General features: G+C 40.0%; 2 protein-coding genes across 3 annotated transcripts; one reads left to right on the plus strand and one right to left on the minus strand.

Moving 5' to 3' along the window:
* The first annotated feature begins 745 nt into the window (after nucleotides 1-745).
* Nucleotides 746-15,349, plus strand: uhmk1 (U2AF homology motif (UHM) kinase 1). 2 transcript variants are annotated; one of them, XM_032572885.1, is made up of 9 exons: nucleotides 746-1,524; nucleotides 2,228-2,357; nucleotides 2,742-2,931; nucleotides 3,003-3,194; nucleotides 3,480-3,574; nucleotides 3,653-3,729; nucleotides 3,865-3,963; nucleotides 5,250-5,338; nucleotides 6,032-15,349. In XM_032572885.1, the coding sequence occupies exons 1-9, from the start codon at nucleotides 1,230-1,232 to the stop codon at nucleotides 6,176-6,178; spliced, it is 1,314 nt and encodes a 437-aa protein (XP_032428776.1). In that variant the 5' UTR covers nucleotides 746-1,229; the 3' UTR covers nucleotides 6,179-15,349. The 2 variants fall into 2 exon arrangements, with proteins under 2 accessions (XP_032428776.1, XP_032428777.1); XM_032572886.1 differs by having other exon boundaries at nucleotides 2,745-2,931.
* A 415-nt stretch (nucleotides 15,350-15,764) lies between these two features.
* mep1ba (meprin A subunit beta a) lies at nucleotides 15,765-27,683 on the minus strand. The gene is made up of 15 exons (XM_032572884.1): nucleotides 27,585-27,683; nucleotides 27,475-27,502; nucleotides 26,476-26,526; nucleotides 26,355-26,398; nucleotides 26,084-26,162; nucleotides 25,879-25,996; nucleotides 24,075-24,253; nucleotides 23,296-23,514; nucleotides 21,016-21,165; nucleotides 19,458-19,673; nucleotides 19,008-19,264; nucleotides 18,151-18,361; nucleotides 17,893-18,069; nucleotides 17,092-17,354; nucleotides 15,765-16,077 (listed from the first exon to the last, which is right to left on the minus strand). The coding sequence occupies exons 1-15, from the start codon at nucleotides 27,624-27,626 to the stop codon at nucleotides 16,033-16,035; spliced, it is 2,079 nt and encodes a 692-aa protein (XP_032428775.1). The 5' UTR covers nucleotides 27,627-27,683; the 3' UTR covers nucleotides 15,765-16,032.
* Nucleotides 27,684-27,737: the final 54 nt, after the last annotated feature.

The raw sequence follows: 27,737 nt of genomic DNA on the forward strand, positions 1-27,737 counted from the left end.
AACATAATACCAAGTTTTAAAGAAATCATAAAAGTGTTGAGATAAATAGTTATTGCTGGGAATTCAATACCAAAACATAAAGACTTGGATTTGGCCATTTCCAAACAGGCACTTGAAGTCCATCCAGTGGACATCCAGACATCCTAACAAATCTTTTGACTGCAAGGTCAGGAAACTAAAGAAGAAAAGGAAAACAACAAAACAACAAACTTTCTCTTAGAATGCTCGATAACAAGAGTAACAGATCCAGGAGGAAAAGTCATTTATACATCTACCCAAAAACTTTGCCAAGCTTGTTCTGGGGGATCCCCAGGTGTTCCAGAGTAAGTTGAAATATATTCTCTCCAAGAAAGTCTGAGTTCGGACTTAGGATCTCATTATTTTGGTCAGATTATCTGAGTCGACTTTTTCTGTACCATGACAGAATGACCAGAGCCACCATCTTATGGAACATAAACACCAAGATGCAGAACCTCTCTACTGGGTAGCAGTCCACCTTTATTGATGTATTTATTTTATTATGAACAGTTTTAGAGTCTCCTTATTCTTAATATTTTGGGGTTCAATTACAAGCCCGTTTTATGAAAAAATATAATTTTTATTTCTACTATGGTATAAAACTGTCATAGTGGAAATTTAATTAGCGTTAAGGTTTTCAGACGCAGCTTCATACAAAAACACTAAGTGTGAGCACCCTCCTTACCGAGAGGGGGCAGACGTTTCGTTTGAGAAGACGGAAATGGACCCAGCAGAAACGGAAGTTAGTTAAGTGTCAACAACCTGAATTTACAACTTCAGCGAAACTTCGCTGTGGTCTGAAACACTAGTTTTGGTGTAATTTATATACATCTGGCCGCTTTAGAAGTTATTGGTGCATTATGGAGGAATTTATCTCCCATCCGCCGTGGGAGCGGTGTGTTTTTGCCCTTAAAGTCGGTGGCTAGTTAAACTGTTTGTGGAAGCTAAGTTGGCTAACTTTATCTGTCAGCTGACTCGTTTTGACAGCGAACCTTGTCGTAATATGCTCCGACGTTACTCTGTGCTCGCTTTAAACAGGCTTGTTGATGTAACCACCCTGTGTGTTAGCTGGCGTTGACTCGTCCAGGTGTTTAATTAGCAGCGCTGATAAGGTGACCATAGAACTTGGCTCGCAATGTTCCCGCAGCTGCTTCCACCTTTCAACTAGCTGCCTCCCCTCCTCTGCTTTTCTCTCCCCCCGTCGCCCTCCGATGGCTCACTGCGTCCCGTCCGAGCCAACCTCCAAGGTTCAGGCTCCAGAAAGTATCCCGTCCCAGGTCAGCGTGGACCAGAGCATGAGGCCGGTGCTGTTTGAGATTTTCGGCGAGATCTGGACCGTTCAGTCCAGGCTCGGTCAAGGAGTGTCGGCCTCGGTTTACCAAGTCAGCTCCGGCAGAGCCGCCACGGCCGCAGTGAAGGAGTTCCAGGGCGACTCACAGGGAGGGGACTACGGCTATCACAAAGAGAGGGCCGTGCTGGAGGACATCCAGGGGCATAAGAACATTGGTAAGAGCAGTATCAGTATTCCACGTCTTCAGTGTGTGCTTGGTTGCAGAGGTGACTTTGCTTACTGTGTGTTTAGTTGCTTACTTTTTGGAGAAGAGTTACCTGAGTTTTGACTTTCTGCAACTGTGGCTAGTAATTAGCCACATTCAGCAAATATCCCAAAGGTATATTGTTTTTCCTTAAAGAGTGATTCTCCTTCCAATAGTTAAGTCAAAAGTATTCACACCCTTTAGTTGTATTCACATTATGTCATGTTAAAACCCAAACCTGAGTCTCTTCTTTGGGAGTTTGTGAGATAGATCTAAAAATGAAGTACACTTCAAGTGAAGTGGAAGATAATTATTACACTGTTTTCAAAACTTGTCTGGAAAAAAATCTCAAAAGTGTGGTGTGCAGTTGCATTTAGTCCTTCCAAGTTAGCACTGCAACACCAGCTTTTGCTGCACTGGCCACGCGGTACCTGTTTTGCAGGTACTTTGCAAAACATTCTCCAAGTCCCTGAACATCCTCTGGAGTTCAGTTAAATCCACCATCAAGAGATGGAAGGAATTTGCTTTCATTCCCAGTTATACGGCACTTTGTGTTGGTTTACTGCTCGCTCTTTCTTTAAAATATGTTGTAGTCTGTGTTTGTAAGTTGATCACAACTGAAAAAGTGTTGATTACTTTTCTAATGATGCATGATGTGTCCTCTTGTTTCTCAGTTACACTGTATGGCGTGTTCACCAATCACAACTGTGTGGGCGTGGCTACGCGCTGCCTCCTGCTGGAGCTCCTGGATGTCAGTGTATCGGAGCTGCTGGTGAGGCGCAGCAATGGAGTCAAGGGTGTAAGGTAAGCAGCGCCATGTTGCTGCTGATCGCACCGTCAGTCTTGGTCTCTGGTTGGAGCAGGCGGGTTACACGTCTTAGCTCCTGTCTTACTGCTGGAATACTTTCAGACAGGAAAGTCAGGGAGTTTCTTTAGCTTCAAGAACCAGTTGCAGTTGTTGTCTTATTGTTATTTGCCATTTGATTTATTTCTTAAGACACCTTTTACCAAATTCTTGGATTTAAAAAGCATTTTTTTTGTCTTTGAATCATCTCACCATGGAAAACAAGAATGGATTAAATAAATTGATTAAAATCAAGGCTGTTGGCTCTGCTACTTTTATAGTTGCAAATAAAGCCAATAACTTGAGAAATGAATGGCTGTGCCCCTGTGTTTGATGCCTTTCAGCAGACCCCAGAAGGGCCACTCCATGTGGCTGGTGCAGCACTGTGCCAGAGACATCCTGGAGGCTCTTGCCTTCCTTCACAGGGAAGGCTACGTCCACGCTGACCTCAAACCTCGCAATGTCCTGTGGAGCGCCGACGACGAGTGCTTCAAGCTCATCGACTTCGGGCTGAGCTTCAAACAGGGAAACCAGGTATGTTGGGCTGTGAGAAAATAGAAGGTGGGCTGGCAGGGATTCTTAAAATGATCCATTTGTTTTGTCAGGATGTGAAGTACATCCAGACGGATGGGTATCGAGCCCCGGAAGCCGAGCTCCAGAACAGCCTGGCCCAGGCTGGGATGGAGGGAGACTCCGGCTGCACAGCCGCCATCGACCTGTGGAGCCTGGGCGTCATCCTGCTGGAGATGTTCTCAGGAATCAAACTGAAAGACACCGTCCGCTCACAGGACTGGAAGGTACCGCCAAACTCTCCACAGAACCAGGACGACTGGATTTATTAAGGAAAATATTGAGTTTCAGCCATTTTTTTTATCCTGTTAAAACTAGAAATGTTAACATTTTAATATTTTTATTTTATTAAATGAGTTTCTGGTGATAATGAAATGCTGCTGCTGAGTTAATTTTTATGCTCTAGTAGAACGCTTCTGTATTTTTCTACTCCTAAAACAAGGAAATGTTTAATAATGCATTTCTGTTGGATAATGAAATCAGATCACACTGCCTCTGTTTCTGGGCTGCAGGACAACAGCGTTGCCGTCGTCAACCGCATCTTTGCCAGTAATGGCGTGATGTGCCCTGCCATCCCAGTCTATCACCTCAGAGACCTTATTAAAAGGTAAGCGTTGGCTCCTGGACTCTGCTTCTGTTCCTTGATGGAGTCTGCAGTGAAGTGGGCTGTTTGCTCTGTGTGCAGCATGCTGCTCAACAACCCAAAGCAGAGATGCACAGCTGAAGCTGCCCTGCTCAGCCCGTTCTTCAGTATCCCCTTCGGTAGGTGGACATACTCTGCATGTCTGCAGTCATCACTGAAGTTCCTACTCTGCTATATTTACCTACGTGTTTGTGTGTGTGTGTGTGTGTGTGTGGGGGGGTGTGTGTGTGGGTGTGGGGGGGTGTGTGTGTCAGCCCCTCACATAGAGGATCTAGTTCTACTGCCTTCTCCTGTTCTGCGTCTGCTTAACCTGATTGACGACAGCCACCTGCACAACGACGAAGAGTATGAAGGTATTGTGTGTTTCTATGGTATTTTTCCATTTTTCTTTTTTTTTTATTACAATTAAAATCTACTGTAGGCCAGTGATTCTCAAACTTTTTTGAGGACCAGTTAACCCATTTAACAAACAGTCATGGACCATTTAACCTGAAATTGCCCACAATAGCACAACTTAATATATGATGCAACCTGAAATGAAAATATTAGTCTCTTAACTCAATTATTGTTGTTTCTTTGTTTTCCTAATTAGAAAAGTGGTGATCTTTGGTTAATGTGACTGGCCACGACAAAGCCATGAACATTTTGAGTTATTTACATATTCTGAAAGTGTCTAAGCTTTCCAATGATTTCAAATACATGGAAATAAAAAAAGAAGTTGTTCTTTACTGCCAAGTGTTAACATTTAGGGTAATTTAGAAGCACAATTAAAGAAAAATAGACTTGAGTTGCTTTAACAGAAACAAAAAATCTTTTTCTGCGACATTAAATATAAAAGTAATTAACCCATTTCTAACAATTGTATTTATTTAATTTAATTACTTTTTTAAATTAAATAAAAATAACAATTGCTCTGAAAGCAGAGCATCATTCATTACCAAGCAAAGTCATAAAAAGCAAAGAACAGTTCTGATTAACTGGAGCGATTCCTACTGCTAACCGTTCAAAGGAATCCATCGCTAGTGAACGACACCCATAGACCACCGGTTGTCCGGGGACCACAGTTTGAGAAAGACTACTGTAGGCATATAAAACAGCATTTGAGATCTTTTTGGAGGAAGTGGAAGTCGTGGCGACACACTGTCATCCAGCCAGTAACGATCTCTGAGTGTGGTGTGGGGGTGCCTCATCACCCGCTGCCATGCTGTCAGCAATAATGCAGAAAAAAATTGTAAGAACATTAGAGAATTGCACAAACTTTTAAGGTCTGAATGTGCTGCACAAGAACCAAGAAATTTCTTCTCTCTCCCATTTTTAAAAAGTAAAGACAGGAGGGCCATCGGTTGATCCAAGCCTTAGTTAAACGTTCTGGTGCCAATGTTGGCATCTCTGCTATGTGAGCTTCCTTCACTTCACTTCAGTGAAACATGAGATACATTCTTGAGCACAAATGGATGAATTAATTGAGCCATAACAATTAGAGAAACCAGCTTGTGACTGGAATTAGTACAGAAGAATGTATAGATGGTACATGTCAATGTAACTAGAGGTTAATATCAGCAAAAACAAAAGGAAATCTAACTTATAAAAAATATTCCCACAGTGAAGCTTAACAGTCTGTGTTGATTATTGTTCTCAGACATACTGGAGGACATGAAAGAGGAGTGCCAGAAGTACGGCTCAGTGGTTTCTCTGCTCATTCCTAAAGAGAATCCTGGAAAAGGGCAGGTGAGAGGATTTAGCCAATAAGGTTACATTCACATAGCAGGTAAATGTTCATGGCAGTCTGAACGGCCCAATTACATTTTTTTCAGAAAAAATATCTGAATTGTGTCACCTCGCTATGTGCTATGCCCTGTCCATTGCCTTCCTACAGAATTCAGCCTGTAGAATTTTTCTGGGCCAATCAGCCAACAGAAGAAGTTCTGTACAGTGATGCCCAAAGTCGGTCCTGGAGGGCCGGCATCCTGCATGTATTAGTTCTCTCCCTGGTGATAGTAACAACCTTTTCAGCATGTCAATGTTCTACTTAGGCCATCTAACGAGCCATCATTGGATCCAGGGAGAGAACTAAAACATGCAGGATGCCGGCCCTCCAGGACCAAGTTTGGGCACCCCTGCTCTAGTAGATCTAGCCAGATGCGGTAAAGCTAGATGTAAACAGTGGCTGGAGCAAGCAGTGCCAACAGTGAAGCATCTCTTAAGTTGTTCACACTTAAGTCTGATTTGGGTCACATTCAATCAGTAGAAAGAATGGCCACGCAAAAGAAATCAGATTTCAGGCAAAATTTGGGATTGAGGATCAAGATCTGCTGTGTGAACGTAGCCTTAGACAGATTGAATCAGTGCTCAATGTTCTGACTGTTTCTACAACATTCAGTGTTTCTTTCACTCATCCTTTAACCCGTTCGTTCCCACCAGGTATTTGTGGAGTATGCCAACTCCAGCGACTCCAAAGAAGCCCAGCGGCTGCTGACCGGCCGAACCTTTGACGGGAGGTTTGTGGTGGCCACCTTCTACCCGCTGAGCGCCTACAAGAGAGGTTACCTCTACCAGACGGTGCAGTGAGGATCAGTCTGCTCCTCCATCCGCCTCATTTAAAGAACAGCGCTGTGTTTTGGCCTACAACCCGTATACTGATACTTTCAACACCGGGAAGCAGATGCAGACTTTAGATTATCAAGCCTCTCCTGTAGGGGAATTGCTATATTAATTCTACTCTTAAGGAGATAAGTTAAAGTTGGAGTCCTTCTGACAACTCATTTACATTTCTAAGATGAGTTTACAATAATCTTTATGCAGCAATTAGGAGCAAAAATCAAGACTATTCCCATTTAACACCTCTGCAATGCTTACAGGCTTAATCTGCATGTCTTCACTGTTGCGGAAGTTTTACAAAGCGCACAAGAGATGAGTTGTTTAAAATGCAGCAACTGCTTTGCTGAAACTCATGCTGCTCAGCAATGTTTCCATGCAGAGCAGCAGCTGAAACTGGCTGTGATGTTTGGTGTGCAGACACCCTCCCAGTGACTCTGCTGGAACATTAACAGTCTGCTGCAGGAGAAACTGCACTCCGTTGCCTTTGAATAGTGCAGTCAGAGTGGCTAATGAAAACCCATTTGACGTTGTGTGTCATGTGATTTAGATGTTTTAGATCTTCAAACTATATAATCCTAAAGAGAAGCTGAAGGTTCACTGTGGTGGAAGCTAACATGTGGTACTGTTGTTATAGCAGTTTATTATTTTTAGCTATTTATTGGGCTATGTTATGTATTTTAAGGTGGAGGCGTGGTACTGAGGGATATACTGCCCCCCTGTGGCTGCTCTCCTGCCTGAGCACATGCAGGGCTACAGGAAGCTGCCCTGTAGCCGTAGATGGAATGTTTCCTCTGACTGAGCTTCCATCCAGGAAAACTTCATGTTTTCACTGTAGCACTGAAAACACCACAAGAACTATTATACATCCTCAATCCAGAGTTCATAAGGAAGCTGTTTGACTCCTTTACACTCATGTACTGGATAAGTGTAGAAAACATGTATGGAAAATAATTTAGTTTTTTTCCTTCCATCAAACCTTTTTCCTATGGTCATCCTTCCTGTCCTCTTCCTCTCTTGTTCTGGCTCTGAGCTGGCTTCCTATGTCCTTCTTTTTGACATAGATTCTTCCACTCTGTTTCTTTCTTTGCCATTTTTTCTTTGTGTCTTCATTTCCTTCCTTTCATCCTGCCTTCAGTCCTTTCATCCTCTTAGTTTCTTGTTGCTGCAGTAGCAATATGAAAAACCTGCCCACTTTAGAAACATCCATCCATTTTCCATACCTGTGTGTTCTAGGCAGCAGTGAGGGAATCTAGAGCTACATCCTGGGCAGGCATCCAGTTTATACCGCAAAAAAAGAAAACTTTAAATTTACATTTTAAAATGAGCAGAAGGAACAAAGAAGTTTTAGAGTCTGAGAATGTCTGTGATGTTTACACAAAGATCAGGTAGGAACCCTGTAAAACATTTACAGGGTTCATTTACAGAAATACAGTTTTTTCTAGTTCAGAAAATGTTCTGACCAGAAGTAGAAAACGACTCATAACGGCAATCGGGATTGCTGCCAGTTGGAAACAAAGCGTTGCTCCCGGTGCAGATTTAAAGCGAACACAGTCAGCCACAGCAGAGAACCACCTACATGACATAATGTCATTCCATAAACATTGCTTTGGGATGATGGCGTTTTTCTTGTTGGCACCACTTTTTATTTTCTTCACTTTGTGGCACCTTTAAATGTTCCTACACAGGCTGCTGAAGTGACCGTGAGGAAGACAAGGAATGTTTGACAATCTCCTGGTGTGTTTGGTTAGTTGGTGCAAGAAGCAGTGGGTTGATTTTTAACCCAGCATTGTAGCAGAACTGTTCTGCAGAAATATGTGTATGACATATCAATAGAAAGTTTGGATTTTTTTTTTCAAGCTGGCAAATAGAAAGTTTTTTTCTTCTGTGTTTTCCATCTTGACTGCTTCAAGCAGATCACTGTGGATGACAGAAAGCTGGATATTTTTGCAATGTTATGGACTTACTGTTGTAGAATAAGCAATTATAAAACTCCTGGTTCATCTTCCAATTTATGACAAGATGTAGAGGTTCAGTATCCAAAAATTGTACTCAAGTAAAAGTAATCCAAAATATATCCATCCAAGAAACTACTCGACACGAGTAAAAAGGTATTCTGTTAAAAATGTGACTCAAGTACTCAGTAACTGATGAGAACATTAATATATTTTTAAATGACAAACAAAACAAAGTTATGTGCATTTTCTAGTATTTTGAAAAACCAAAATGAAAATAATTAATGCAAATTAATTACATAATTACAGACAGTTTAAGGAAGAACAAATGCTTTTCCAAATACTTTTTTTTCCGAATAAAACATATTAAACTAATACAGTAAGTTATCTCTCTTTATATAAAGTAAAGTACTTCCAGTACAATATATAGTGTTTACTGTCTTTTTTCACCTATAATTATCTCTTCAGAAAAAAAAATTAACATCAGAACAACAAAGCTGGTGTTCAAACAAGAGGTCTCACTTCAACATAAACTGTAGCTCTGCATGTCTATATCTGGTACTTTTTTGGTTAAACTGTGTTTGTTCTTCATTCGGTGAAGTTACCTGCAATGGGTTGAATACCCAGTTTTATTTAAGTTAGAGCAGTGACACTTCATAGTAACAATACTCGAGTAAAAGTAAAACATGTGGTATACTAAAAATACTACTAAAAGCACATTTGTTTCCAAAAAGTTACTCAAGTAAATCTGAGTAAAAGTAGTTATTACTATCCAGTTTTCATAGGGGTTACGTTATGCATTTTTATTATACTATCACAAGTGCCGAATGACATTTAAAATGCTGTTGTAACGACAGGAAATGGGTAGAGTATGTTTGTCTGTTAAACAACACTACACACAAACTACACAGTCTAATTGAATAATTAGTTTGATTGAAGACAAAAACAATCAGTAGAATGTTGAAATGAATGAATCTACTCCATTACCACTCCTGTGTCCTTTGCCTTAAAGACAAGCGCCATTTAATCTCCATTATTGCTGCTAGACAATAAGAATTTATTGCAACCTATTTTATAAAAACACATTCACTCTTCACATGCCAAGAAGGACAATTAGTTGATGAGGTTTATTTATGTATTACATAAACAAATGGAGATGTGATATTTTAGTTACAACAGATCCACGTTTCATATGCAACTTAACTTAAGCGATGTTGGAATGTTTCTCCAATTGCTTTTGCTAGAAATAGGCTGAAAAGCTAAAGCACTGATTATGCTTAACTATTAAATCTTCCCTGATTAGCACTGCTAACAAATAGCCACTGTTTGCTATGCTGTTGAGCAGAACGATCGAACGATTCTGCAAAAGTAAAAAAAAAAACCTTTTTGTTACTAAGAGACACTTCACCTGTAAATTGACTAAAACAGACAGAATGTGGGTTTGAACGTGTAACCCACCGATTACAGGACAAACCCCTACCTCCTGAGCCACCGCCGCCCCTAAATAAGCTGTGATACAATGAGTTAGAGTTCTCCACAAGTTTGGGGGAAAATGCTTCCAAAAGTGTGGCAGTATTTTCAATAGCAGTGATTTTTTTCTGAGAATAGAATCATGTCTATAGAGTTTAAGTATCAGAAGTTCAAAATGGAAAAAGTTTATACCTATACTGCAAGCAAATCAGACTTTTTAAAAAGATCTTATGCACTTCCTTAGATTGAAAATAAATCATTGATTTTGTTCAACAGAACTCCTTGAAGTTGGTATGTGATGGGAAAAGTGCAGTTTTGGTGTCAAGAAGGTTCTTCTCAAATACTACTGTTTTTCTATAAACCATATAGCTATGTGTCTGAAAAAGAGCTAATTAAATGTTATAGTCTTCCATTGAAAGCAGTGGTGCAGTCAGTTCTGAAGAGCTGCTATCCTGCCAGTCTTAGTTGTTTCCCTGGTTCAACACACCTGAATCAAATGATGGATCATTAGCAGAACATTGTCACGCTGATGAGTTAGTTGGACTATTTGAATCAGCTGTTTTGGAATGAAGACACATCTAAGACTGGCAGGATACTAAACCTTAATCACTGGAGCTGGACACCCAAGACTTTATAGTACTTGAACTAATTTAGGATAATTGTAGTTATGAAACTAAAGAATTTTTTCCTTAGAAAATTATGCAATTATGTACAAGTAGAAATACTTTTAGATCAATATGACCCTAGGTGTAGTCTCCCTGCTGCAAACGTCCATTCATTATTCCAATTCATTTAATTTCAAAAAGACTTTATTAATCACAAAAGGGAACTTTAATGTTTTAACTCATATTATCTTAGTTTCTTCAGAGTTGATGTAGATGCTGATGGTTGTGGGCTGTAAGGATTTCTTGTAGCTATCTGCATCATAGTAGCTTACTGATTGAAGACGCCTTGTGGTTGCATAATAGTCTCACATTAAAAGCAGAGGCAATGTCACATGGTGTGTGTGACAGTGCATTCATAGTAATACAGGGTTATACTATTTTAAAATGTCAAAAATGATTACAGAGCTGCCATTTAAACTTTCTGTAATATATTAGCAACTAGCATGGCTAGCATTAAATAACAGCACTGATGGGTTGCATTATCTAGAGAATGTAGATCTTTACCTTGCCTCATAGATTTCTAAGAAGTATTCTTGCTTCCTGTTGTTGAATGCTTGACTTTCTCTTGCTGTCTTACAGCCTGAATGAGTAGCAGACATGTAGCGACATGTTTTAGCCGACAGCTTCCTACATTTTCCTCACCTGCAAATGGCAAACTTTGAGTCTCCTTCACTCAATAACAGCATCCCCACTCAAGAGTGGTGGTGCCAGCAGGACTTGGCCATGAAAATATTACAGGGAGAGAACAAGGTGATCAGCCCCATCATGTTCTTCATTAGAAGAGCTGACTGCTATATGGGAACCTGAAGAATTACATAACTCTTTAAGGAAGGTTTAGACTGTGCGAGATATATTCTGTGCTCAGACATGTGTGTTATAGCTGTGACTAGACTGAGTATGTTTTAGTGTCTCAGTGTTTGTAAGAACTGCTGATTCAGGGATGTATTTGAACATGTGACTTGCTGACAGGCGAGGGCTTTAGCAAAGCATTTTGCAGTTTGGTCGTTTCTTTAGAACAGCAGTAGTTTCTTACAACTCCGCTTTAGACAAAATTTAGTGTGAAACACATTATCTGAAAACCAAAGTCTAAAAGATCATTTGATCAGCTGACTGAACACTTCCAAGGGAACATTATGGGTTGTTCACACAGAGTGACTAAAAAGGAGATTGGAATTATGCAGAATTGCCTCATTGCCTTTTCTGTTGTGCCTGGTTCACAGGGCAGGACTTTTAAGTTGTCGACCAATTTTCAAAACCCGAGAGACACATACAATAATAAAATCTTAAACGTTGATCTCCATGGCAGTAGCAACACACCACATACGAACCAATTTCACTCACCAACATTCAGATGTCAGAAATCTCACAAAACATCTCAAGATCAAATGTGAGTCCAGAGCATGGCTGACGAGTTTGTGGACTCTTTTTAATATAGATAATAATGATACAAAAAAATATTTCCAACATCGACTGGACTGTCTAGTGCACCATGGCAGTTTTGTCTTCTGTGTATTTTGTATTCCTTTCTGTGTTTCTGTCACCTCGCTTTCTGATTGGCTAAATGTCGCATTCAACAGGCTGGGTTCTCATGTGTCCTTGGGGAAGACCACACACACTGCGATATCGGACCAAGACAATCCAGTGTGCTGAATATGTCGACATAAGGTCATAAAGTCCTTCTGAGCGGACCAGATCACTCTTAAAACACCACACATGACAGGAATATCTCTTATGATCATAAGAGATATCACAATAATTGGGTGTCCTTAAGATTGTTGAAAGGGGCAGCGGGGATAAAAATCAGCATAAAAATTTTGCCATGTGAACTAGGCATTTGTTGACAGAGCAAACACAAGATTTTTTTTTTTTATCACAGGAAGTATCCAGCCCTTATATTGACGTTGTTCCCTTTGGAGAAAGACTTTGGATAAGTTTTGACTCTCATCTGGAGATACTGGCATACAAAATCTCCAAGTGTAGCAGAGGCTAAGTGTTGCAAGTTTGCAGATATGCTGCCAAGAACTGCTCAAACTCTTTGAAGTTTTGACAGTTTACGTACATTCAAGTTGGGGGAGCCTTTGAGAAATTGCTCGTGCTGCCTACTTCAGCAGTTTACAGTTTTCCAAGTGTTATTTGACGTCCCAACCTGCAGGCTTTGGATGCATTTAAAGTCGTTAGCAGGTTTGCACACAAACACTAAGCCACAGTAATTCAGTGGCACAACACTGAAAAACAGGGATAAAATCACTCAAAAAACCAACCTAACCTATAATGTGAAGCTTTTGTTTAAAGATTGAGTATGAGAACTAGGGACATCTAGTGGCTTAATTTTTATATTGCAGCAAATGCTGAATGCTTCCTACTCCTTGTATGTGTGGGAAAGGTTTTTTTGTTGTTGTTGAAAGAAAATTAAAAATGTTGACAAGTTTGTCTTGGGCCTCTGTAAAAATGGCAGCCCAGTCACTATGCATTAAAATCAATATAATAGTGATTATTATAAGAGTTTTCTGCTCATTTAACAGCAGTCTAAAAGAGGGATCTGGTAGGCCTGGTAGTTTACGCATGTCTTGATTTTTCTCTTCCTATGCATGATGTGTTTGGATTAACAATGTCAAAATCCAACTGCACAAGTTCTGGCGTTTCAGACCCTAAGTGAGAAAACGAGCAATAAAAGACGCTACATTAGTCTTTCCACATGGAGATCCCTCCTCCACAGTTTTCAGACTGTCTGGAATGAGATCTCTTCTCATATCCTTTCTTTGTGAAAGGCAAAAATATTCTCTATAATATTTACTTGTCCCCTCCTCATGTTTTCTACTCAGATAACCTAATAAAACACACAGTCTGGTTCAGACATCAACATGCCTGTGTCTCCCAGGCTACTGCTGTCACTGGGCATGTGGCAGGCGAAGACGTAGTGAATACAGGCTGTTAAATCTTTGTCCGTTAGTTGGACTGCGTGTTGCAAAAAGATTTTTTGGAACCGTTTCATATTTTTGCACTTTGTTCCGACTTTATGTGAAATTCCAACACAAAGTAGTGCATAACTATGAAGAACTACTTTGTACTTTTACTTAGCTTAGCCGTTGCCTTCCCGTGCAATTCCGCTCAATTTTCATCTCCTTTCAGTTCTCCGCCTGGGATTTATCTGGTTGAAATTTAACCAAACCAATCAGCAAACAGAAGGAGACGTTGTGAACAATGATATAGATTTACTGTGCTGTTTTAGAACTGTTGCCTGGCAACATAGGGTTGTAGTTTGACAATGTTGGTTGCAGTAAGTGAATGAAACTGCTCAGTCTGTGTTGGCCACTCCTCCATATATTGAGCAACTGAAGTCGGAGCAAGAGAGAGTTGAAGACATTTTATTGCTGGAAAAGATCTTGTGGTCTTGTGGCCTTACTCCTCACCGGGTTGTTTACAGCGCACATAACTTCCTGTAAGCTTCATGAAGTTGGCCATTACTTATACCATGGCTAAACGTTAGCAACTGGGTAAAATTAGATCAATTATTTAAAACTTCAAGAGTCCACATCTCCAGCAAGCAATCGTTTCTCAATACGGCTGAGAGCCAAAAGTGTAGAACAAGAGGCTGGTTTACAACAGCCTGCCTTTTACTGCCCTTCAGCTGGGACCCTTTCAGGGTGAGTCTCGAGCCTTTCCACCCATGCTTAATTGATTGGATTTGTAAGACTGCACTTTGACTTGGCCATTCTGCTTTGATCTAAACCAGGAATGAACAATCCTAGTCTCCAAGGACCAGGAGAAATGGCTCTGATTCCAGATTACAGGAACATCTAAGTAGCAACTTCCTGTAGATGAGAAGTCAGCTGTTTGATTGACCCAGTGTCCCGCCTGAGGAGGGACACTGGGTTACATCATGTACCATTAGGCACTGGTTTGTGTTGATCTGTCACATAAAACCTCAATCCCTCATTAAGATTGTGCAGTGATGGTTTGTTTACTTTAAACTGGGTAGCATGTTCTAGAAACAGCTTTTCTAGGTCTCAGTTGCAGAGTTGTGTATGGTATTCCTTTGTCAGCAGATACAAAGTGAATATTGTGTGTGTGAAGTGGAGACTGGTGCAAACCTTTTATTTCTGTCATCCAAGCTTATCTCCTACACGCACAATAACTGGAACTCGATGAGAATCCGAGCTCATCTTGGACAGTTTTCACTTTGGCTTTTAAAATGTCACACAGGAAGGAAGTTCTGCTCAGTCAAGAATGCTGCCGACACCGATCAGCTGAAGGTGACGTAGAGCAGTCTGGTTGTAGCTGGAGTTGTCCTATTCCATCTTAGGTCTCAACACTCTTTTTTTTTTTTTTTTTTGAATTTGGATGTGAAGCATATCTATGAAATGAGAAAAAAGAAACATGCAGTGTTGCATGGAAAATGTTTCTCTCTTGTTTTCAACGTGGTTTAATTGTTTTTTTATTTTTATCAGACAGAAACCAAAGGAATTGTAGTCTAAATTTTTAGGGAAGCAGATTTGGTGACGACGTCTTTAAAGGTCATTTACTATCCTGCTTTGCACAGCCCTAAAATGCCTTAAAATGTCAGTATTAAACCAAACCCGAAGCGCCTGTTCTACAATGTGTCTCTTTTATCTCGCTTCTTACAAACTAACATGTGAAAGAAAAGTAAAAGGCAGCGAAGCTATAAGGGTCAACAAAGCTCTTAGCTGGATCAAACCAAAACATTAAGAATTAAAGGAGAAATTGCACATTATTGATAGTGACTGTTGGCAATTCAAAAATGTCTGAACCATTCTAGACAGTCAGAAGACAATCTGTGGCCTTGGAAGTCTTCCTCGCAGCCACTGTTTTGATGAGAGGAGTAGTAGCCATTTTGGCTCTTTAGTTTTTCTGAAATGTCCCCCAGGTGAAATGATTGTTTTTTCAGCTCCTGCAACTTAAACAGAAGCACAGTGGACAAAGGTCACTATACATGCAACATGTGTGAAACTTTGTGAGTTTATCCTGCCCTCCATTTGTGTGAATTGTTGCACTCATGCTGTTTGAGAAAATCACAATAAAACTTTTAATGTGAACTCCTTGTGGTTGGTTGTTTATTGTATTTGCTCCTCTTTTGATTTCTAATATATAATCTTGCATATTTTCAAACATCTCCCTCATAAGATGATCTGAACATCATGTCTGTAGTTCTTCATTTAATAGTGTGGTGACTTGTGGTTACTTTTTGCCACCTGTCTCTGCCTTACTGAACGTACCTTTAAAACTCTTGATGATCCTAAAAGTTCTTCTTTTAGTCATGACAGCTTGGAAACTTCAGCTTGAGGGAACAGCTCTGAGGAGGAGCTGCGTCTCGAAGACGGGCTAGATCCACCCAGACATTTTGCACAGCTGAATTGTTGCCATGGAGATTTAAGGATTTCTCAAACATGCATGGAAGAATCAAAGCAACACTCCAGGTATGTTTTTCATGAGGGAATAACACAAGGCTCAAAAAAAGCTGATTTTATATAATACTGCCCCTTTTAAATCCACAAATCCCTTTTTTTATCAATGTCCCACCAGCTTTAGTGATTCTTGATTCATTAGTGGGTCAAAATGTCATTAATAGTTATACTGAAGTGTTGTCTCCCTGATGACAGACAAGCTAGAGGGATGATGGAAAAAGTCAAAGACAACTGGTGTCATAGATTTTATTGGAGAGTTTGATAATTGTCGGACAGCCTGGTCAGCGGTCGGTGGTTCTTTCTTTTCTTGGCCATCATGGAGCAGATAAAGTAGAAGGTGAGTCTGTGGCTGGATGCTCCTGTGGGGGAGAAAACATTTTTCTCACATTAAACAACTCGATGGATCAGAAGAGACAAAGCACAATACAGCTTGAACTGCAGAAGTATAGCGCCTTATTAAAGTATTAATAACCCTTGAACATTTTTACATTTTGTCACCTTATATCACAAACATCAGTGGATGTTATTATCTGATAGAGCAATGCAACTAGAGCATAGTTGTGATAAGGAAGGAAAGAATACAAGGTTTTTCACCACAAACAATTTGAAGTGTGGCTGAAATAAAGTCAGCCACACTGACACAAATATATTTGTTTGTATAATATGCTACATACAAATTAATGACCAAGATTCATCAGTGGCATTTTTGAAAAAAGGCGTGACTGTGAGTGGAAAAACATGCTGAATGGTTGTTGACCAGTAAAATTCTGACAAATTTTAGAATTCTGACCTTTTTTCAGAATTATGACTTGAATCTTAAAATTCAGACTTTTTTTCTGCATAATTCTTTCCTTAATTTTTGAATTCTGACCTTTTTCCTTCAAAATTCTTGCTTTAATTTTTAAATTGTCACCTTTGCTGTGGAATTCTAACCTTAATTTTAGAATTCCGACATTTGTCCTCAGAAGTTCAGCTTGAATCTTTAAATTCATTTTTTTTTTCCTTCAGAATTCTGACTTTAATTCTCACCTTTTTCCAATAGAATTTTGACCTTATTAGAATTCTATGTTTTTCTCAGAATTCTTACTTGAATCTTAGAATTCTGACAAATCTTAGAACTTAGTTTTTTTTTTCTTCAAAAGTTCTATAATTGTAGAATTCAGAACTTTTTCCTCAGAGTTCTGTTGGGTTCTGCTCTGTTCTCAGTGTGGCAGCTGGTTGCTCTACATCTTATTTAAGGTTATAAACCATTGAGCATGTTCTTCCACTTCACAGTTATGCTCTGCTTTTCTATAAACGTGTCAAAGTTTTTGCTGACACAAAGTGAAGAAGGAGCTAGCTGTAGGGATTTGTGCTGACTCGGTGTAACTCACACTGTCCATGAAGCCTGGCATGTTCTCTATGACCATGCAGTCACTCCTCACATCTTGTTCCCTCCTCCTCGTTCTTCTCCTCACCCTCCAGACATTACCCACAATCATCATGGCCACCAACATCATGGCTGCTGCTACACACGCTCCCACTGCTGTAGCTGCAGAGACCCGACTGGCTGGTTGGTCTGCTGCTCCAATCAGACGGCCAACAGCGAAGACTGCAGTCTGGGGCAGAGGCTGAGGAGCCAGCAGTTCGGATACATCTAGGAGAGGATAAATAAAAGACCTCAGGTTAGTGTAGAATTACTGACCAATCAGGGAACGACAGATCTTATCAGTGCGTTTTATCTTATCAATGTAATTTGTAATTTGTATATGTTATATGTTTACATAACCACGCAAAAGATTACATGATTATGTAATCTATTGCAAAATACATAAATAATCGATATGTAATTCAGTGTACTTACAACATAGAGTGTGTTTGAAAATGTATTAGGAAAATTATATATTAGAATATATTACAATATATTTCCAGTAATATGTTTGTAAATATATTTTCCTTTCATAAGTCTAAATCTAAATAGTTTGTTGTAGTTTATAAATTAAATGTAAAAACATAGTGCCCTTTTTGGTCGTGACTGTAATAAATTCCTTTATATTCATCAATATATTCACATATGTTGTCTGTGGTGACATTGCAATATATTAGAAAATTTAAATACTAAATCTCATATAATGGAATATACTGCTTTATGTATTTTCCCATATTAAATCATCATCCTCAGAAACTCCGCCCACCTTCCAGACTGAGTAGGAAGAAGGCGTCGTCTCCCTTGGTGAAGCTCCTGCTCCTCAGCCCGCTGTGTGAGATGAAGGTGCTGGTTCCGTAGCCGGGGCCTCGGTAGTAAGAGCTGCCGTCAGACCCGGTTACCTCAGAGCCCACCTTCCTGGGGTCGTCCCAGTAAAACTCAGTACCTGAAACCAACAGGACACTGATTGGCACAGCAGCTTCCTGAAAACACCTCCAACAGGCTCCCACCATCAGCGCCCTCATACCATCTGAGGACATCTTGTTGGGGTCGGTGGTCACCATGCGGTGCATGTTCATCTGCTGTCTGACATCAGACTGCTGATCCATCAGGGCCATGGTGGCTTGTTGCCATGGACACGGCCACTTCAGATTGTGGTCGTTGGGACCTGATGTCAGGTGGAAGTAGGTAGCCATGTACCCAGGAGTGCTACTCTGTCCGTTCAGGTACACACCCACCTGAAGACACCAGAGAAATATGGAGATAAACGGGTAAACACACACAGTAACAAGTTTAGTGAAGGTTATTTGTGTAACTCTAAAGAACTATGAAAATGATTTTCTAAATTAGATTTTTGTCTTGTCACTTTCATCCGTCTAAAATAGATATTACCAGTCACCTAACCGCCATGTGCACTGGGTTCCACTGGATGGCCATTTTCCAAATGTTCGTCATTCAACAGGGAGAAAGAAAAATCTCCTAAAAGGTCAAATCATTGGAATGCTCCTACAATTTACAGAAAAAACCTCTGAGGAGCTTTGTGTTTAAATCTACAGTTAAAACAATGTACGTTTTAACTAATGTCCTAGTCAAGGTTCACGACAGGTTTTTAATAATGTATCATGTGGAAAAACTTATTCAGGTGTGATTTTAAATTGTGTTTTTTTTTTTCAACATTAACAGAATATCAACACTATACAATGACCCAAGGGCTCCTGCCTTCGGGTCAATGAATTTAACCCCATTGAGATGCCTCGCTTGAACTTTACTACACAGGAGGAAAATATTTCATTGTATCTTGAGGTTGCAGAGGTTACATCAAGAATAAAGCTCAAGAATAGATTTTCTCTTAGGTTTTAAAGGTGCGTTATAATTCCTCTTTACCTGGAAGGAGTAACCGGCTGGTGACAGGAAGCGAGGGCTGTAGAGTTTCTGTCCTGGTGGCATGGTGGCCAGCAGGTGGCTCATGTTCCGGATGTGCCAGATGTGCTGGGGGCATTTTGTGGATGACAGGTTGATGTCATCCAGAGAGAAACCTCCATGTGACGGACTCTCTCCCTTCACCCCCTCGAAAACCAGCCGGGCCTTCCGGGTCACGCTCAGGTTGATGGTGTGCAGCTCCCAGGACCCCATCACTCCTCCTGTGGAGGAAGCAGAACAAACACTCAGAAGATGATTCTCTGCATCAGCTGCATTTGCATTTAAATGTGACTTAGTTTAGTTCTGAGAGCATTAATGGGTTTACTACAAGGTGGCACCAGAGTCCCACATTTTTGAATCATACTCAGTCTGCTCAGTACAGGTTCATGCAGGTTAAAATGAATTATTTCTCACCTGAAATGCTCTTGAATAGGTTGAGTTTGCCGCTGGGACTGGCTGGGTCATACTCTCTGAGCCAAATGTTCAGAACATCATCAGCTGCCCCAGTGTTATAGAGGAAGAACTGCAGACACTGAGCTCCAGCTTTGGGGTAAAGCCAACGACTCTCCAGGGAAGCGCTCTCCCCCGGTTTAGCAGATTCTGTGCTGAAATGCATGAAGTAGCCATTCCCTGTGCAGGGATAGCCAAAAACAAAACAAAAAAAAACTCATTCCACAACTACCTTTATATCATTATATTTCAAAATCAGAACACCTTACAAGCAAAATAAATCTGTCTGATTGTCTTAGATGAGAGGTCTCCAAACCTTTTGTCATCTCAGAAAATATATGAGAGAATAAGTAGATAAAATCACAAAAACATATATTGTGACTTTTCTGTTTATGCAGTGTTTTACTAGACAATTATTAAGAAAAAGGCATCAAGGCTACAAATTCCTCTGGGATCAATTGAAAAACAAAAAAATAAAAAACACTTGTGTCAGTTTTTAGTAATTGCTTCTTTGAAAACTCTTCCAGTTTTCATCCAAGTTTATTAACATGTGAAACAGGAAAGCACTTTGTCACATAATGCCACACTTAACTGTATTTATACGATATGTCAACATGTTTATGGTGTGATGAGAAAACCTAATGCTGTATGTTGAATAATAATAATAGTAAAAAATAAGTTGATGAAAGCAAAAATGTATCTTGTTTATTCTAAAACATACAAATTAGCAATATGTTTTTATATTTGCATGTCATTGTACACTGATATGGCAAGTACAGGTGTGATTTAATCAAAAAGTCTGTAAACGGCTCAAACCTCCTGCTCTTAATAGGCATTTAAGTGCTGCAATGTCATTGGTGCTATTTGACCTTTGACTTGTGGGTTCAAGATTCAGAGCTAATAGCAAGTACAGGGGAATCTTGGAGGACCAGTGCTTTTATTTTGTTTTTATAGCATTGCTGTTGCTGTTGTTGTTTATCTTTGTTAACTAACCTTAGATAGAAGCAGGTTGTAAATTATGTTGCCTAAGAGTTTTACAGCATTGTGTTTGCAATTAAAGGTCTGGTCTAAAGTTTCTGACAGTGGTGTCCAAAGCTCGGCTCGGGGGCCATTTCAGGCCCTGGGCTGATTTTGTGCAGCCCCTGACTCCAATTCATGAATATCATCAACTGATGAACATGGAGACGTTTTCACAACAAATTAAAGTCTTCTTGTTAGAAGATTCAGGAAAGCAAAAATGTGCTTTTAACAATACTGCTATCCGGTGGCTTTTTATGATAAATACTTTTTTGCAAATAAATCTGCTTTTAATTCATTTAATGTGAGAATACCACAGGTTTGAGGAGTGAGCGCTGTTATCTTTCCACTATTTTACTTCTATTTGATCATATCTATCTTGTAAAATCTCTATCAGCATGATCCTACACTTGCCTGTATTTGCACAGGTGGCTGTTGTAAAAGATCCTGACCAGTGAATCATGCCATCCTTAAGCTCAACACCTTGTAATGAGTTGAAGATCACCTTTGCATTGTCCCATGTTGGTGAAGTCAGTGTGAGGGCCTCCGGACACAGAGCTGCGCCGTTCCCACATGGCCGTGCTGGAACCCTGAATCATCCCGCAGATGTTCTCCTCCTCAAAGTTACAGCTGTCTACAAAGGTGGAGGACTTAGCTGTGGAGAAGAAATAGAATCAGCTACATCCAGAAAATGTATCTGTCTATCTACAGACACATTCAGTAAATTAGAATATAATTGAAGTCAATTTGTTCCAGTAACTGTCTTCAAGTGAGACACATTACATAGATTAATTAGACAAAAATTAGAGGTCTTACAACAAACCTCTTGCATTTTGTAGCCTAACCTACAAAATGGATATTTTGTCACTCTTTCTTATCACAGTTCTTACCACTCTTTGTTAACTACATGTTTTTCTTGCCATGTGCCTTTATGGTCCATACATTTTCAATAAAGGTGGGAATATCACAGAATATCACAGTCCAGAAATTGAATTTGGAGATAGTCCTCCAAATCTCACTATTTTATCTACTTTGCACTATTATTAGAGGAAAGAAATCAGTCCCATAGGATGATGCTTCCACCAGCACGCTTAATGGTTAATACATTGTTTTTAACTTTAAAATTATTAATCTGGATCCTCCAAATATTGTTCTCATCTCTTCTGGGTAGGTAGTTCAGCTTTTCATCATGAAACATTTTCCCAGAAGGTATCAGGCTTCAGGGTGGCTGTATTTGCTTTGAGATTGCTGGTGTTGGTTTTGGATTTGGGCTTTTTACCCAGTTGTTTGTCACCTTCTCAGTACATAATGATATAAAAGTAGCTTTATTTTTATATCAGAGACAAGCATGCTCCAGTTTATAACACACTTGAGCCTCAGTGGTTCCTGAGTTATTTCTGAAGACCCTAAACCTTTTCATCTCATGAAATAATAAACTGGCCAGGCTGGGTGGGTAAACATGAAAGAGACTGTAATGCATGTCGAGTCATGGTCATTTATAGTTTTAGAAGTAGCGTACTCTGCACCTCCTAGCATGAATCTTTCTGTTTACAGGATTCATTTTCCACAGCACATTTTTCACCTGTTAACATGAAAGGCTGTGAATGCTGGCTTTTCTGCAGTTCAAAATAAAGAATGGTAAGATACAGCCTCAGATAGTATTCATCAACTATCTACATCAACAATTTATCAACAGTCCATAAACTATATTTGTTATGTAAGTGAATTGAATGAGGCACCTTTGATCTGCTATGTTGCCTGATCTTTTTTACTTGAGACACACGAAAGGGTTGGCTTCAATAAGAGGCTATAACTTAATCTCTTGAATGAGGGCAATGTTTAATTGCAATCAATTTTTATGATCAGCTCAAATGAAATCTACTGAGATACATTTGAGCCCAAAGGACAAAAAGTAAAACTGAAGAGAGCAGAAGACTGAGAACAAATAAGCAGAGGACCTGGATAAGTTGCTGAGTGTGAGAGATGCTAATCTCCTTAATAAAGTGGGATAGAATACCTATTGTCATCTCCAGTTTCTGCATGCTTGTGTTGCAGCTAAGATATTCACAGCTCCCCGACAGCTGAAGTCTGAGATTATCACAGCATGTCAGCAACATGAAAAACAAACTTTAACAATTCTGTTTCATTTGTAATCCATCAGTTTATCTCCAGTTTGGTTTTGTATAAAGGCCAGAACATAATTACCACCAAATACTTTAAAAATACTACAAACTTCTCAGTAAGTGTTGTTAATGCTAAGTGTTGAGCTTAGCATATACCTATATGATCTTATGATAAATACAAATATTTTCTTAAAGGGGCACATAGAGCCATTTTATAGCACAAGCAACTATGTTACCTTCAGTTGTTTTTACCAGCTTTGCACTGCAAAGTAGGTCATATGATGAGCTCAGCAGATGAGCAATTCCACAAGGTGTTTGCTAATTGCTGCTGGCTAGTCTGAAGGAACTGAGAGGGGGAGTTGTGGTGGAAGGGCGCTCTGTGAGCTGGGAGCTTTGAAGCTTGGAAACTTCAGCTAAGAGGAGGAGCTGCATCTCAAAGGCAGTGCTCAGCCCCACCAGGTGTTTGCATAGTTGGATGGTTGCTATGGAGATTCAAGGATTTCTCAAACATGCATGAAAGAATCAAAGCAACACCCCAGGTATGTTTTTGATGAGGGAATAACATTATTAAGTGATGTAAAGCTAAAAATAAAAGTTAACTTGACATAACACTGCCCTTTTAAACGCAAACTTGAACTTGCGGACAGAATGTTGAAACTCACTGCAGTTGTAGAGCAGGTTGAGCTTGGCTAGGTCGCTGGCACTGAATTCCATCCTCTGACCAATCACATCCATGAATTGTGGGATCTTTGTGACGATGGTGGGCTCAGAGTTGATGTTGAAGGCTGTCTTACTGTAGTGCATCACAGAGCCGTAGTCATATGGGACCCCCAGCGCGTTGGACACAGTGTCGTCATAGGTTTTAAAGTTGTGCTCCTTACCTGGAGGATATGAACATATTGGGAGATTTCAGGCCTGTCATGGAAGAATATCACAGGCTGATGAAAATCGCTTAAAAGTCTGCTGACATTTTGCCTGTAAGAAAAGCACATGTGCTACTAGTTCAGTGATATCGAGAACCCTTATGTACACACACATTTCAATCTAAAGTCCGTTTCACACTGATCTGACTGAATTCAGCCAGTATCTTTGCTAGGTCTTGAGTCTAGAGAATGCAAACAGGGCAGAGGTGGAAGTTGGTGATGAATGTAGCAGCATAAATACTATGCTGCCACTTTAAGAAGGTCAATTTTGGCTTCTGTATATCAGCATGTCTCCACCTGTCATGGTGCTGCTGCTTGCATTGGGACGTCTGTCTCTGTCTGTTGCTATAAACTGTGCTGGGTAAGCGTGGCTGTTGTTATTGTTTTAGTTTGCTTTAATAGTAGCCACAAAATGGACTCCAACATTTTTGTGTTTATTGTAAATTCACAATTTTAATGCAGGTAAAAAGGCTAATTGATAGAAATCAACTTGAAGAGGAAAAAGAAGAAGATGTTACCAGGTTCAATTTGTTCCCATATAATGTTGACGTAGTCATCGCGGTCCGCTCTGGACTGCTCATGCCAGAACCCCAGAGCGTGCAGGAACTCATGCTCTACTGTGCCCAGTCGGTCGCAGTTTGAACCAATGGACAGCTGCTGCTTCCCAACACGCCGGTTGCCTACTGAGGAGTAACATCTCCAGAGAGAAAGAAACTGTCAGGATACACACACTGTTATCTCTCAACATTCACAATGTCTGGCTCATCATTCCAGGCCTGAAATTATGATGTTTTTTTGTAGCATTTTTAGTAATATTCACCCTGGTTGAAAGAATTTAGTTTTGGCAACAGCCTGATGCTCTCTAAGATCTGTAAATACCTCCTTAACTAGGAGAAAATGATTTAATCCAAAGAGTTGCTCATAGATCAGGAGTCTAGAACCTGCCTCTTATAACTTTGAGCAATAATGTTTTGAAACTCAGTCATTTTATGTTTAAAGTAGTATGAAGACTCTTGTGTAAAATCTGCAAAGAACTTGAACAGGAGAATGAGTGATTACGATTTTTATGTGTTGTAGAAAAATTATAATTCAGAAGAAGAGCTTGATTGTCTATGGACCTATAGTCTGGGGAAAAAAACCTCTCTGATTATGCAAACACAGAAACCAGTCATGATGTGTTCCAAAGCATGGCAACTCACTTTGAAGATGTGATAAACTATCAGACAGAGTTCACATCATACAGACCTCGGGGTCTTATGCCATAGAGAGTGGAATCAAAATATATTGTGAAGAAATATGATCACTCAGAGGAGGGGCTCAGATGCCTTGAGAATGGTGTGAATAGTTTCCAAAGTGCCAGCTTAAGAACAGAAACATGTGGGAAATCAGCTGTGACTCAGTGGTTTAGATAAACACAGCAGGTCCAGAGTCAGACTGGAGAACTGCAGCCGATAACAGGCTGCTTCATCTGGTTCTACCTCCAAACACCAGCAGGACACAGAGAAGATGGCTCCCTCTGTGCAGATTGTTCTGAACAGAAGCCAGATAATGCATACTGATAACGAAGTGCATCAATGGGGTATCTATGTAGAACCTCCACTAATTATGTGATGCCATAGTTGGCATGACAACTGTGGTATGAGTTGTCATACCAACTCATACCGTGGTATGAGTTGGTATGGCATGTACCATACCATATGACTTGTATGGCACAATTCATATGACAGCATTACTTGTGCCATACATCACTTCTTTGCATCGGTGATGTATCTGTTTAGGGCAGGAAGTGACTATGGAACAACCGCAGTTTAATCTCATTTGTCGTCTTTCTAAGGTCCAGTGTCCTGCCAGTTTTAGACGAGTCTCTGCTCCAACACAACTGATTCAAACAGCCCAACTTCCTCCGCAGCATGTCAACGTTCTGCACAGGTGCTGTTTGAGTCAGGTGTTTTGAACTAGGGAAAGAAAATACCCAAGATACTGGCTCTTGAGAACTGATGTTAGACACCACAGCAAAGATACTGAGGAGGATGACTAATAGATCAAATAAGAGAGAGAAGGAATTGAGAGGATAATGCTAGCAATTAGCTTTCTTCTCTACATATATGTTTAACTAAAATAATATTTCTCATTTTCTTTGACTTAGACCATGACAAAATGTATGTGGCAGTCAGATATTATTTAAGGGAGCAAGGGGGCCTGTCATGATTCCTTGTGCGATAGTTTTGGATTTCACACCATGCTCCTGGTTTTTACTTATAACTAATTAAGCAGAAAAGAAACAGAGACTTGAAGTAAAGGCAACAGTCAGGCTTTACTCACCCACTGCCTTTGAACACAGAGATGTAGTTCTCCTCTCCCTTCCATGGTGTAAAGTCAATGCAAGTCTTTAGTCTGTACTGATCAAATGCCTTCAGTATTACTCCCTTAGCATTGATGTCTATATGTCACAAAGAGCAGGAGGCATTTAAAGCAGTGTGTTTTAATGAGTTTATGGTGTAGTATGTCACTTTTCAGTACATCTTACCTAAACTGTCCTCCAGGTAGTAGGGAATGGTTGTTGGCCAGCGATACTCATCTCCTATGATGGAATTTCTGTCAAGTTTCTAGATTGAATGAGGAATGCTGTTATGTTGTAGAATTAATCCAGAGCAGTTGTAATCAAAAGTTGTCATGTGATTGCTGTCTGGATTTCACTATTACTGAGAAGTGTCCGAGAATATATAATAGTCCATACATTTTTGGTTTGGATCAACAGTGAAGAGATTGGAGTGAAAATACAGCTTTATGACACTCACTTCATCCTGCTCTATATCTCCCTCCAGCAGGTCCAGGTCAGCGGCTGGAAAGGATCATGGTTATTGATGAAAGGTTAAGCACAAACTCTGAGAACAGAAAAATGACCAAAACTAAACAAACCTTTATTGATGTCAAAGATGTCCCAGTCTTGGCCCTGATCAACATCAGTTTCTGTGGATGTGGAATAAGTCAAGATATTAAGATGCTGCAACACTGTTTCCTAACTTGTCATGTACAGGATGGTGGCATTTTGAAAAACAAGTTACACAATACTAGACATGAGGAGATTGTGAGAATTTTGTGAACATCAATTCCTGTCGTTTCTGAAGTACATGTTTTACTTTGGATGAAGCTTGGCCATTTCTTTGTCCACAATTCCACTCAATTCTTCTCTCCCTTCAGACTCCCTTTGAGCTCGAATTTTCAAGATTAATGTCATCTGGGCCAATTAGCAAACAGAAGGAGGAGTTGTTAGCTGTTTTCTGCACTGCTTTAGAATTGTAGCCTGCCTATGGTTGTTGTTTGGCATTGGCTGTTGAGGAAGTGAACGAAGCCATTCAGTTCCTGTTGGCCAGTCTTCCAAATATTGAGAAATTAAAGTCGGAGCAGGAGGAATGTTTAAAGCCTGCAGCTTTCATTAACAACTGTCTAGTTTGGCTCAAAACTTCTCTGTTCGCAGTGAGGGATGGTTGTTTACAGCACACACAATTTCTGGTAAGCTTCATAGTGTAACTTCCTTCATGATCGAACTGGTGGCAATCACCCATGTTCCTGCTGCAGAATTTTTTGACATACCCAGTATATACATGGCAGGCTGGTTTCCTGTCTTGTTTCTTAGGAGGAAAGTTTCAATAAATTTGCTTCTTGGAAGAATATATAGATCTACATAAACAGATAGCTATATGCATACTTTCAAATCACAGAATGACTTTTGATGTCATTCCTAACTTTGCGTTTTGACCTGTAAGTAAACTGGACAGCAGAAGAAACTCAAAGCTAGTAAATGAAAGCTTGAAAGCAAAAAGCAGAACCTTGAGAATTGAGTCATCTTGTGCTAAATGTGTTTTTCTTTGTCCAGCTTTTCAGTTATCACCTTTAGAAACTCTTCAGTTCACCCACCTGTTTCACTTGTCAGTTTTGCTGCTGTCTGTAATATAAAACATATTGAGTTGCATTGCTGCATATCTTCACTCCTTTGAGGCATCTTATCCAAGAGACACAGTACTTACCAGTCCAAACCCAAACAGCAGAATGATCCACCTGAACATCATGGCTCCAGATACAGACTCCTTCACACAGTAAATTCTCTGCTCTTTTTGAACAGAGGATTCTGTTTAAAAAAAACAGAATCCTCTGCGCACATAATGCACATGTGCTGATAA

The sequence above is a fragment of the Xiphophorus hellerii genome, chromosome 9, assembly GCF_003331165.1.
Source record: "Xiphophorus hellerii strain 12219 chromosome 9, Xiphophorus_hellerii-4.1, whole genome shotgun sequence".
NCBI lineage: Eukaryota > Metazoa > Chordata > Actinopteri > Cyprinodontiformes > Poeciliidae > Xiphophorus > Xiphophorus hellerii.